Raw genomic sequence first — 12,475 nt, forward strand, 5'->3', positions numbered from 1 at the left:
GCATGTTTGACTTCCACTCTTTTCAACTCACTACAAATTTATCCAACAACAACCTCATCCTAAGCCAAGGATGTACTTGCTGTTCCTAATTACTCCCAAGAGTCATTCCTGAACTTGGCTCTAACCAGGTTGTACCACCCCATCATGCTACCAAAATTGCTAATGCTACCAGACCTCATGTTACCGAATCTAATTGCTAACTCCTAGACCTGAGCCCCCATCTTTTGGGATCTGACAGCTAACTTGTTTCTGGAAACACTCTTTGATGGTTCCCAGTCAGCCTCCCACCTTGCGGGCTACTTCTAAGTCCCTGATGGTCCTCTCCTTCAACTTCTCAGCAGTTAGGCCGCCCAGACTCCACTCCAGGACTTGTATTTCTTCTTTCTCTACCTATTTTCTAGGTGATCTCACCTACTCTCATGGCTTTCCATACTACACAGATACTAGATAACGATGGTGGCGCCTGAGTCTGTCTGCAGACTTACTTCTGCGTGATGCTGACACCTTCACTTGGACAGGTTAGAGGGTATCTTGACTCTAAGCAGCCCTGAATAGTGCTGCTGATGGCTTCCAATTCCATGCTTCCTTCAAAGACTGCCCACTGCAGTGAATGCTCCCTCCATCCTTGCAGCTGCTCAGTCCTAAAACCTTGGAATTCTCCTTGACTTTCGTTTTTCTCACACGCGAGAGCAAACACTCCCAGCTCTAACTTCAGAGCACACTCCAAATGTGACTGTGCTCACCACCTGCTGCTGTCATCACCTAGATCCATGTCTGTACCTAGTCAACTGAGAAGGGCCCCAGATGTCCTAACCTTGACCCTGTCGGTCCACTCTCAGCACAGCAAACACAAATGACGCCGCCTCACTCTTCTGCTCAGAGGCCCTCAACAGCAGCATCCCATCAGAGCCGAGCTCCAGCGTCACACAGGCCTGTGTCACCGGACTTCCGCCCGCCCTCCAGCCATGCTGTCTTCCCCAAAGCTCCTGGTGCTCTTCCTCTTCCTCACCAGGTCCTTCCTTCTGCTTGGTTCACTGCCTCCCCTCACTCTAGACAGAACCAGTTCAACCCCTTCGCCCTTTAGGGTTTCATGAAGTCACTTTCTCCTAACCCCCTGTGTAAACTGCCTCTCCCACACATTTTCCCTACCCTCTCTCTTCTATTTTTATCTTTAGACTTACCACTTTTCAACAAGTACTTATTAGCTACTTAATTACTGTCTCATTAAGAATGCAAATGTCCTAAAGGCAAGGGTTTTTCTTTTACTCACTGATGTAACTATGTAACCTAGCACACAGCTGGAGCTTTACAAACTTGTTTAATAAACTCGTGAATTAAATGAATCCTGAAGGAATGCAGAGAAAGAGAGTCTAAGTGGAGTTTAAGAACCAGAGGAGGAGCCAGGTGGCGCACACCTTTAATCCCAGCACCCGGGAAGGCAGAGGCAGGTGGATCTCTGTGAGTTTGAGGCCAGCCTGGTCTACAGAGTGAGTTCCAGGACAGCCAGGGCTACACAGAGAATCCCTGTCTGGAAAACAAAAAAATAAGCAGACAAAAGAAGAGCCAAAGGAGGGCTGGAGTGTGGTTCAGCTGCTAGAGTGCTCTCCTAGCGTGCTCTCCTAGCGTGCTCTCCTAGAGTGCTCTCCTAGCGTGCTCCAAGCCGGGGTTCCACCCCAGTACCCACTAACACAAGTGTGATGTGCCTGTGGGAGCTGGAGCAGAACAACACTTCGAGGAAGCAAGTCAACTCCAGATTACAGCTCCAAGCTCCACTCTGATACCCTTTCCAGTTAGCACACGCATGGACATTCGTGAAGACCGTGAGAGCATCTGAATGCACACTCCTGGTCTGTCCAGTTCTGATTCTCTTCCTCCATGCACGACTATTGTCACTCCCAGTTTGCTTATTGCCTGGGTCATAGGTCATCGATGTGGGGGCAACAGGGTACGACAGGAACACTTCAGCATGATGGAAGCAGTCCCAGGAAACCATGCAGAGCTTTTCTGCTTAAGAATATTGGGACTACGGGCTGGAGAGATGGCTCAGAGGTTAAGAGCACTGGCTGCTCTTCAGAAGTCCTGAGTTCAATTCCCAGCAACCACATGTTGGCTCACAACCATCTATAATGAGATCTGGTACCCTCTTATGGTATACAGGTATACATGCAGGCAGAACACTGTATAGATAATAAATAAATCTTGAAGAAGAAAAAAAAAAAAAAAAGAATACTGGAGCTCAGAACTCTGTTGCAGCTAACAGGAGAAATGCAAGCAACCCCCACCACCACCACCAAGAATCTCCTGATGCACAAGCTTGCTGCCTTCTCTGCTTTGGCTTGTATTTGTGAGTCACTCTCCTCGGAGCCTCCCAGGCTAGGATTAGCTTCTGAAAGGCGTAGTGACTTCATTTCCCTGGAGAAGAGAGGGAGGCTGGCTTGCTGCTTGCTCTTCTGAAGCCTGGGAAATGTCTTCATCTGATTTTTGGTTTTTCTTTCTTTAATTTCCAAATTAAACATAAACCAGAAGCAGAACTATTTCACTTCCAATCACATGACCCGGCTAGCTGTCTCATAATCCCTATTCACAGTCTCAGGAGCCACTCTGGGGTTTTACCAAATCCCAGGAGAGGTGACAACCCTGTGAGAAAGTTCTAGAAAGACATTTAGAAATGTGCACTGACTCCTGACTCTTCCTGAGCCACTTCTGTCCTGTGGCTGAGATGAATGGCACCTGAAGAACCTAAATCAGCACACAGAGGCAAACTGGCATCTCAGAGGACTTAGCCTTGGCCACCCAAGCCAAAGCTCTGCACAGCCCAGCAGCTGCTGGCTGGACACACACGCAGTCCTGGCGCTGAAACGGAAGGCAGCGAGGGGAAAGAGATGTCGCCTATCACCCACTCCAATGGCTGGGCTTCCCAGCAGGCCTGTGCTGTACTGTGACAGCCCGGACAGCTCAGCACTTGGCGCAAAGCACCAGGCACAGTCCCGTGCTAAGCACTGGCTCATCTCACTAGAGCACGCTGGCCTGGGCACGCTTGAGGAGAGGCACAGTGACACCGGTGACAGTGACAGAGCCTTCCTTCCCAAACATGTCCTCAAAGGTCGGGCTGCCCCAAGACGCTGGGGCCGGCTCTCAGCTTGCTCTGACGCTGGTTGTGTTTTCCTTCAGGATCCCATGAAGCAGCAGAAATTTTTCTATTTCACCATTTGTCAACGGAACAAATCCGCCATGACATGGGGGCGTCTCCTCAAGAAGGACCCCCCCAGTCCCATTCCTACTGAGCCTTACAGTCACACTCAACCTTCCCACCAGGTTCCCACAGAATTCTGATGGCAGTGTGAAACCCCTGTGCCCTGGGGCCCTCAGGAAAGCTGCCCACGAAAACATCTGTTAGTCATGGAGACAGCACCTTAAGACACAGACCTGCTACCACATTTGAGAAACAAAGACCTGAGCTCCAGCTGAGGAGAGGAAAGGAGAAAGAACTACAGGAGGCAGATGAGCCATGCGGGAATATTCATGACAAAAGCCACCAAGAGTTTGTGACACACCACATTTCTCAACCTAGAAATGCTATTTGGTCCACCCTGTAGGTAAAATTTCCTTGTTTTCATTTTTATTTTTTTGAGAGAAGGTCTTGCTATATAGCCCAGGCTAGCCTGCAACTCACTAAGTAGCCTAGGGTGGACGCAAACTCTCAATCTTCCGCCCTCAGCCTCCCCTGTGGTAGGGTTAGGGGTGGATGACCACACCCAGCCTGGGTTCCGGGTTTAGAACAAACTGGGAAGAAACTCACAAATCCTTTAAGTCACCCAAAAAGACAGTCCAGACACGCCACCCAATAAACATACAAGGAAGTGGATGACCTTCTCCAAACAGATTACTCCAAGTTTACAGCCCACAGGCTTAAAATTAGGCCAAGTAATCCTATCAACTCAGACGTGTTCACTTTAGAATACGCCATCAATCTTTACAGCAATGTCCCTCTGCCTCTTTCCACTCTGTGGCCATTATCCACTTGACCCAATAATTACTAATATTTTCAGTGTCTGGAAGCAGGGTTTCCCTGTAGATGAAACAGAGATGGAATAAAGGTAACTTAGAAAAAAATGGCCCATTTCTAGCACAGAAATGGGAGGGGTCAGGGTCTAGAAAACTGCTGAGCCCACATCAATACCAGAATCTACTGGCAAGAAGCTTTAAAAGTTGTTCTAAGGACCATGGTTGGGCAATACTTGCTTAAAGTAAGCTTGGGGATTGCCACATACCTCTCTGGTCAAGGACTGGTCACTGCTTAGTACAAGAGACGATAACTTCTCCAAAACACTTAAGCACCACAACAACTAAGAGGTTCAAGACCCAAATACTAACTTCCCTACCTGCTAGAAAGGCTTGGGCTTCTAACCCAGACATCTGCCATCATCTTTTTCCCGCTTCTCTCCTGTTCCACAGGCCCAAAATATCCCACACGCCCCGCCCCGCCGTGTGTGTGTGTGTGTGTGTGTGTGTGTGTGTGTGTGTGTGTGTGTACTGTAGAAGTTGTTTCTCTCCTTCTACTTGGTAAGACCCAAGGATGATGAGCTCAGGTAATCAGACTTGGAGCAATTGCCTTTACCCACTCCATCATCTCACTGACCCAGGCCCAAACCTTAAACCAGATCTAAGGAGAACCAGTCTCTGTGATGTCTGCAGGGATGCCAGAGCCAGGGGAAGGCAGTCATGAGCAAACCCTAGTTAGCTCTCTTTGGCTTTAGCAGCTAGCTCAGGGCTCATAATGGTGTCAGACCAGCTTGTTTTCCCTGTTGCTGTTGCTTTTAACCAAAGAGAAAGTTTCTTTACCACCAAGTAGAAGAACTAGAATGAGACAACTCACCAACCACCTCAGCCAAAGAGAATTCATATTATCGGGGACTGATGTCTGTTTGGTCACTGGAAACCAAGCAAATTGGTACACACCTATAACCCCAGCACTTAGGAGGCTGAAGCATGAGGATCTCAATTTCAAAACTCACACAGATTACAGTATGATTACAAGCCAGCCAGGGCTTCATAGCAAGACCGAGTTTCCACCCACCTCCCATCCCCCACCCCCCAAAAAGAAGCCACTGGAAAACTGACATGAACCCCACTGATTGGTTTTAAGATCTGCTCCTTTCATTTGTCATCGAGAATTTAAAAGTCAACAAGACACTGATGAATACATCACTAGAGACAATGGATTCTTTGTGTCAGTAACGGAAGTTGCTGCTGTGATCTGGGCTCCATCCTTCCCTCTGCTAATTCACTGCGTGCTGGCTAACATCCTAACCTTTCTAGCCTTCAAAACCCTATCCAAGACAGCTCCAGGCTGCAGATACAGTGGTAGAAGGTGTTTGCCTAGCACTTGTGAGGATCTAGATTCAACCTAGATCACAGCAGGGGTGGGGATCAACTCAGGGCTTTATCCTCCTCTGTAATGCCCAGTGCCTTCTACGGCACTGCATGAAACAGCTGTAGGCAGTGCATGCCAGTACACACTGAAACATCAACCGCCTTCCTGCAATGAAATCTGTGTAAGGGGGACCTTGGGCCAATTCATGGCTCACAGATCACTGGCCTCTTTCTCCATGAAGCAACAATTAACCTCCTAAAGGGGAAAAGTTCAGGAGAAAAGCCAAACGGAGTCACGTTAATTATGAAACAATTAAACATGACAGACTATTGGAATCCAAACCAAGGAATGCAGTTTGAGGACAGGTTTCTCAATTGCCCATGGCAGAAGAAACACTTCCTTTCATTCTAAAATTAGAAAGGCACCGGGAAAAGAAACCTAAGAAGGAAGGGAGGAAGCTGAGCACCATTAAGTCAGCAACGAGGATGGAGGAAGAAAGCGACTATTTTATTTCTTGGGTCACCTCCTAAGAACGATAGCGCCTACGCTTTCTTGGAATTTCAGTGCATTTTTGACCCCCGCACGGGGCATAGAGCAATAGTCTGGGAGCTCTGTCAACAAGTTCTCAAAACTTCTCAGAATTCCAAGAGCTTGCGGATGCCTAGTCGCAGGTACAAACTAAAATTCGGTTTTCACTCGGCAGTCATCAGCTGCCCAGGGAGTGCCTGACACCGTCTGGGACTGCGGGGCAGCAGGCTGCAGCCTAGGCCAGCCTGATTGGCACCACCAGGATCTCAAGCGTTGCCTGCCCACAGGGCGAGCCCGAACGGGCTTCGGCCACCTGCGTGGAACAGACTCGGGCGCAGTCTGAGGGCCCGGCGCCCCCTGGGCCAAGAGGGCGAAGGGGGGTTCCAGGACCGCCTAGCTGCCCGCGCCGCCTGCCAGCCCCGGAAGCGCCTACCTCCCGCCCGGGGCTCCGAGGGGCGGGGAGTCTAACGCCCCCTTCCGGGTGCCTCCGCCCGGCCGGCCAGCCGCGCTCCTCCTCCGGGCGGGAATCCTTCCTCCCCCGCCCCTCCCGTAGCCGGGCCCCGGCGCTGGGCCCAGTCCCAGGGGGGCACCCCCGGCTCCGGCTTCCCCTCCCCGAGGCCTCTGCCCGTCTTCCCGACCCTTGAGGGCCGGGAAGACCCCGCCGGCAGAGGCCAGGACCCACCGCTCATTACGACATCTTCCTCCCTGGCCTCCGCCGCCTCCGCCGCCACCGAGAGCCTGACACCGCCCGCCTAGCACCCGCCAATCCCGGAGCCCGCCACCGCCCGAGCGACGGCAGCGCTCACCAATAAACGCTCGGTACATTGGGGACCGACAGCATTTATAACCAATCATCGCGAAGCATCTAGAGTGACGTTGGTCTGGCCAATGGAGCTGCGAAATGTCACTGATAGACGGTAGTAGTCACCAACCGGAAACCAACTGAGGAATGAACGACGTTTCCATTAGCCAACTGGCGGGAGGCAAAGTCCCGCCTGCTAGGAGGTTGATGGACAGCAACAGGAAGCGGAATGGGGAGGGGTTTAGCTGAGAAGTGATTCCGTATTGGTCGTGGTTGACCTTCCACCCACCTCTAACCCAGAAGATGAGTGATAGATCTGCCCTAAAGCCAATCAGAAGTGCGTAGTGGGAGGCCGAGGAATGCCCCATAAGGAGCTTATAGATCGGTCTTAGTACAGTCGGGCGTGGGGAGCTCTAGGGGAGCGGCCGCTGCCCGGCGCCGTGTGAGCGTGTGGCCTTCAGCTCAGCTCCTCGGCCCCTCGCCCGCTGTCGCCCGTGGAGATTCGACGCCCTGGCGGGGGTTGGATACTTAGCACTTCCCAGAGGGGACTGTCCTTCTATCATTACTGCTCATCTTCATCCGTGTGTCGCAGGGGCCCCCGATCCACGCGGCTCCAGACGGACTCGCCCGAGTTGTCTGAGCCGTTTCCAAAAGCAGATTCCCAGGGTCGTCCCCAGTCACATTTGCTACCCGTCAGGCGTGCCCAGAATTGCACACTGGAATCCGAGCGCCCTGCTTGGTGCCTGCCTCATTTCCTCCTGAAAGAGGTACTGCTTGCTCTTGATAGGCATCCCAGGTAGGTGTACCTTCTTCCTCTGGCAAGTCCTCCCCTGGGAACGACTAACTTGGGCAGACGGCGTGGCATCGAGAGGGAATTCACGTTGGCTGAAGACCAGCGTGGGCCGGAAACGTACACACCCCATCTGCTCTGGAACCTTAGACTCCTGTTGAAGCCAGACTGCTCACACCTACACCTCAAGGGAGTGCCTTTTTTTCTTTTTTCCACCCACAGTGAGAAAAAGGTTTTACCTCCTGTAAACTAACATACCGGAGTATACAACAAAGCTTAACAAAATCAATGCTTGAGAGACACTGATCATAGGTAGATATAACATACACAAAATCAATGCTTGAGAGACACTGGTCATAGGTAGATATAACATACACACAATCAATGCTTGAGAGACACTGGTCATAGGTAGATATAACATACACAAAATCAATGCCTGAGAGACACTGATCATAGGTAGATATAACATACACACACCTTTGCTGGTGTCTCATATAGACCTTTTGTGACGCTGAGGATGAACCCCGAACACTGAGCATGAACTTCATCATTGAGTTATACCCCCAGCTCTCAGTACATTTTCTCTTAGCCTCTTCTGTCTTCTTTTCCCTTCCTTCTTCCTATCTCTGTGAAGGAGAAGTTGCTGAGATAAAGTGATAGAAAAATAAAGAGCCAAATACTTTGGAATTACCAGTCTACCTCTGGTTAGCTTTTGAAAAACAAAACATTAGATGCTGTCTGTCACTCCTGTAGCTAAAATCCTTCACTGGGGGCTAGGAAGGTGTCACTTCCTGCTCAAGCATTAGAGATGTGAGTTCATATTCCCAGAACCCATGTAAAAAGCTGGAGCCCAGCATCTGAAACCCCGTCATTCACGGTGAGGTTTTGGCACAGCTAGAGGATGGCAGGGCTTTGCTGGCTGCCCCCCTTGCTACAGGCTTTGTGAGACGCAGCAGGAGCAGAGCAAGCCCCCCAACGTCCTGCTCTGGCCTCTGAGAAACATGTATCCCACACCATGCCTTCACTGGGACTCCGCCACTTACAAAGTCAAAGCTTTCTGCCTAAACCAGGTCCTTCACACCTGGACCACCACAGCCGACGCCCTCCACACTCCACACCTCCTACTTTGTGTAGTCTTTTTTCTCAAGGGAAGATGTCACAGTCCCTAAACACATGGGTCTCTTCCTGACTAGTTCCCTTTCCCCTTAGGTAAGGCTGGTAAACTCAGGTTTAAAGGCCCTGATCAAAATCTCTTCTCAAGCGGGGCAGTGATGGCACAAGCCTTTGATCCCATCACTCGGGAGGCAGAGGCAGGCAGATCTCTGTGAGTTCGAGGCCAGCCTGGTCTACAGAGTGAGTTCCAGGACAGCCAAGGCTACACAGAGAAACCCTATCTCAAAAAAAAAAACAAAAAACAAAAAACAAAAAAACCCTCTTCATCCTGCCCAGCCAAGCTCTGCCTTGTTTGTGCTGCCCTGGACTGTTGTGGGCTCATGTAAAGGGCTTCCCTCTCATACTGTCTACTTCTGTCTGTCTGTCTGTTTGTTTGTTTTGGTGCTAGGGATCAAGCTCAGGGCCTCCCACGGACGAGGCAGTCTCTACCACAGAGCTCCATTCTCCCTCCTGACGGCCCTAAGACACTGAGCTGTAGTGGAAGGGCTAAGGCTCCCGTACAAGATGATCAGGAAATGGATTCAGAGTTCAGGAATGACTGTTTGCATGCACTTACATCTGCATACGACCTGTTTAGCCTATACGTTCTGTTCCCAGGACAGTTTCCAGTTTGGCTTGCTTCATGGTGTAGCTAAGGACTCCACCCGGGTTCTGTGAGTCAGCTGCATTAGGGTGCAGGGGTTTTGGTGGGGAGGTGGGGTTGACTATCCTGCTGGGTGGCTGTCAGGCCTCTTCGGGGACAAAAATTGAAGGTAGCCTCCTGTGTTCTACCTAGAGGCCCTACGAGGAGCACGTGACGCATGTGGGTGAGGGACAGTGAGAAAACCTAGAATCCACCAATGGTTGGTTGGTTGGTGTTTTCTTTTTGAGACAGGGTCTCAAGTAGCCCAGCCTGGCCTGAAATTCTTGATGCCCCTGCCTCTGCCTCCCGAGTGCAGGGATTGATTACAGGCGTGGGCCACCAGCCCCAGCTTGCACCAGTAATGTTTTTTTTTGTTTGTTTTTATCCAGACAGGGTTTCTCTGTGTAGTTTTGGAGCCTTTCCTGGAACTCACTCCATAGACCAGGCTGGCCTCGAACTCACAGAGATCCGCCTGCCTCCTGAGTGCCCGGATTAAAGGTGTGCGCCAGCACCGCCTGGCACACCAGTAGTTTTGAACTGAAGGATTCTGCCCTTTTAAAGCCTGTCGATTGTTTGTTTCATTTTGGGCTTATTACTCTTACTAAAGGGGCAGACAAAGACGGAGACGCTTTGTGTGTGTGTGTGTGTGTGTGTGTGTGTGTGTGTGTGTGTGTGTGTGCATACGTCCCTTGTCCTGGAGATTGATCCAGGGCTTCATGCATGCTAGACCAGCGCTCCACTGGACCATATCAATGGAGTCTTTGAAAAATTCACTCACAAGCCCCCCCAGACTACCACACAAATCCTTTTCTCACAGATCTCTTTTTGCAAGTTGGCCTCTCTTCCAGGTGAGGGAAGAGGCTAGGCTCCAAAGTGCTGGATTTCTCCCTGGCCACGGTTTATTCTTGCCATGCAGGGGGGCACACACAGAGCCTTGTGCATGCTCGGCAAAGTGCTCTACCTCTGAGCTAGAGCTCCGGTCTCCTGAGCATACTTCAGACTCAGCAGAAAGCCTCTCGCCGGTTCTGAAGTTGAGCTCCTGTCCTGTCCCAGGAAGTCAGTCCCTAGGATGGAGCCAGGCGTCTGTATGAAGAAGATACTCAGATCATTCCTGTGTGTAAGCAAAGCACACACACACACACACACGCCTTCACCAGAGACCCTCAGCCAACCCACTCCTACCCTTCCATCCCCGACTAGCTCCTTGGCCCACCCTACCTGCAGTGGTATTTGAAGAGCAAAGGTGCTCAGCTGGTTCCGGTCGGGTCTTCCCACATCGCCCAGGGCGCCATCTTGTCCCTGATGGGCCTGGAGGTGAGCTGTGTCAGTGCTGGTTCCCTTCTTGAATCCAGCTGCTTTCAACCTCTTCCCGGTCCGAGTTGTCACTCTGTCCCCATTCCTAACGTTCTGTGCAAAGTTACTTGCTCGCCACCGCTTCCGGCCCCGTGTTCATCTCCATCTCCGCGGCACACTCCCCACTCCCAGCATAGTGCCTGTGGCGGGTGCGCGGGTGTTGGCTGTCCTTGAACACTTCGCACAGCCTTGCCCGCTTCCCATCCCGACTCAGCTTCCTCTGCGTCCACTTTCACTTTCCCCCTTCCCATCAGCTTCCTGTTAGGCCCCCTCTGTGCTTTTCCTACTTCCCAACCCTCCTTGTTCGCCTCTGCATGTGGCTGCCTTTGTCTCTTCAGGGTCCCCAAGGATGCTGACCACACTGAAGGAGGTACACGGAGTCACAGTCCCTGTCCCCAGGAAGCTGCAGACAGCTTCAGGGGCAGCTTATAGAGAGATGGACCATGCTCGTGGCCTACAGTCTAGAAGTGCAGCCTTTGTCCAAGGGCGGCCTTGGGCTCCACGCTGGTTCACACTCCCTCCCATAGCCCCAGCTTGACAGGATAATTCTTCAAACAATGACAGGCGCCTCAGCCTTCTGAGGATCTCCCCAGAGATCTTGCCCTAAGGATCTCCCCATCGCCTCTGCCCTTTCCTCCTCTGGTTTTCTCTCTCTTCATCTTCTCTCTGCCTGTGGGGATGAAGACTTTCCCAGCCTGCCTGCTTCCGTGATACACAAACCCTGACAGTGGCTTGATGGGAAAACTCTTGGTTTGAGTGAACCGTGGGTTTTTCCCCCCTCATAGGTTCCTCCATGATTTCTGTGGTCTCAGCCACTCCAGTCTTCCAGGAACTCCAAAAGTAGATTCCCTATTATGTTAGCTGTCCCCACTCTGCATACATACAGCCACCAACCGCCCTGTCACAGACCCAGGGATGCCACTGCTGTCCGTCCCATGCCCTGACTCCCCAGCTCCTCTTGGCTTTCCTGCCCAGGTTGATGGCTGCTGGCCAACTGCCACAGAATCTCTCAGCAAAGACATTCCAGCCATCCCTCCCATAGGGTTCTTCCTCTTTGCTAGCCCTCCTGGGTGGGATCTGCACAACTTCCGGAAGGGCAGAGAGAAGATGCTCTCTGGGCGGGTATGGGTCCTCTGCGGCCCTTCATGTTCTTGCCACCAGAGGGCACCCAAGGCATTTCCAGAAACCCGAGACCATGGTTTAACCTGACAGACGCAGGAGGCCCAGGTAACCTGGGGAGTATTAGGACCTCCTGTGGGCCAGCCTGGGCCCTGCTTCACCCCCACCCACCCCAACCCCCGCTGTGAGAGTATTAGGGCCCCCTACAAAGAGACTCTGTAAGAAGAGCCACTTGCCTCCTCAGGAAAGCACATTGCCACCATCAGCCTCTCAGTGTCCCAGAGAACAGCGTCCCGTCCCGTACAACTCGGGCTCCTATAGTTCACGGGCCCTCTCTTAACCATGGCCATACATATCTCCACAGAGCTGCTAGTCTGTTTTCCCGACTTCCCAGAGCAGACCGCAGGCGTCCCCAGGATAGAAAGGGCTTAGGCATACAATGAGCAAGCATGGCCTCTTCCCAGCCCCCTCACCTTGGACCTCTTGCCTCTTTCCATAAAGCCACACTGGAATAGCCTCCCAAGGGGTCCCCTGAGACTCTTGAGTGTGGAGAGTGGAGGGTCACAGAGGCCATTGGCAGAGTTCCTTCTCCTGGAAGCAGGACCCAGCTGGCAGAGACTCGGGAAGTGGGCGACGGGTAGTGATAACAATAACAATAATCATATTAATAATACCATCGGGGCCACAAAACGGCTGTGAAATACCCTCTAATGA

The 12,475-nt window shown here is 51.7% G+C and overlaps 1 protein-coding gene across 4 annotated transcripts in view; it reads right to left on the reverse strand.

Moving 5' to 3' along the window:
- The window catches only part of Sp2 (Sp2 transcription factor), a 29,240-nt gene extending 17,602 nt beyond the window's left edge, over positions 1-11,638 (reverse strand). For 2 of the 4 annotated variants that reach the window (XM_006971883.4, XM_042282710.2), the window contains exon 1: positions 6,585-6,713. In XM_006971883.4, coding sequence (XP_006971945.2) covers positions 6,585-6,591 — 7 coding nt within the window. In that variant the 5' untranslated portion in view covers positions 6,592-6,713. Of the gene's footprint in view, positions 1-6,335; positions 6,496-6,584; positions 6,714-7,971; positions 8,121-10,250; positions 10,373-10,507 lie in introns of those variants that run through there. The other 2 variants (XM_076543234.1, XM_076543235.1) reach the window with 2 other exon arrangements.
- Positions 11,639-12,475: the final 837 nt, after the last annotated feature.

This window comes from Peromyscus maniculatus, chromosome 8, assembly GCF_049852395.1.
Source record: "Peromyscus maniculatus bairdii isolate BWxNUB_F1_BW_parent chromosome 8, HU_Pman_BW_mat_3.1, whole genome shotgun sequence".
Lineage (NCBI taxonomy): Eukaryota > Metazoa > Chordata > Mammalia > Rodentia > Cricetidae > Peromyscus > Peromyscus maniculatus.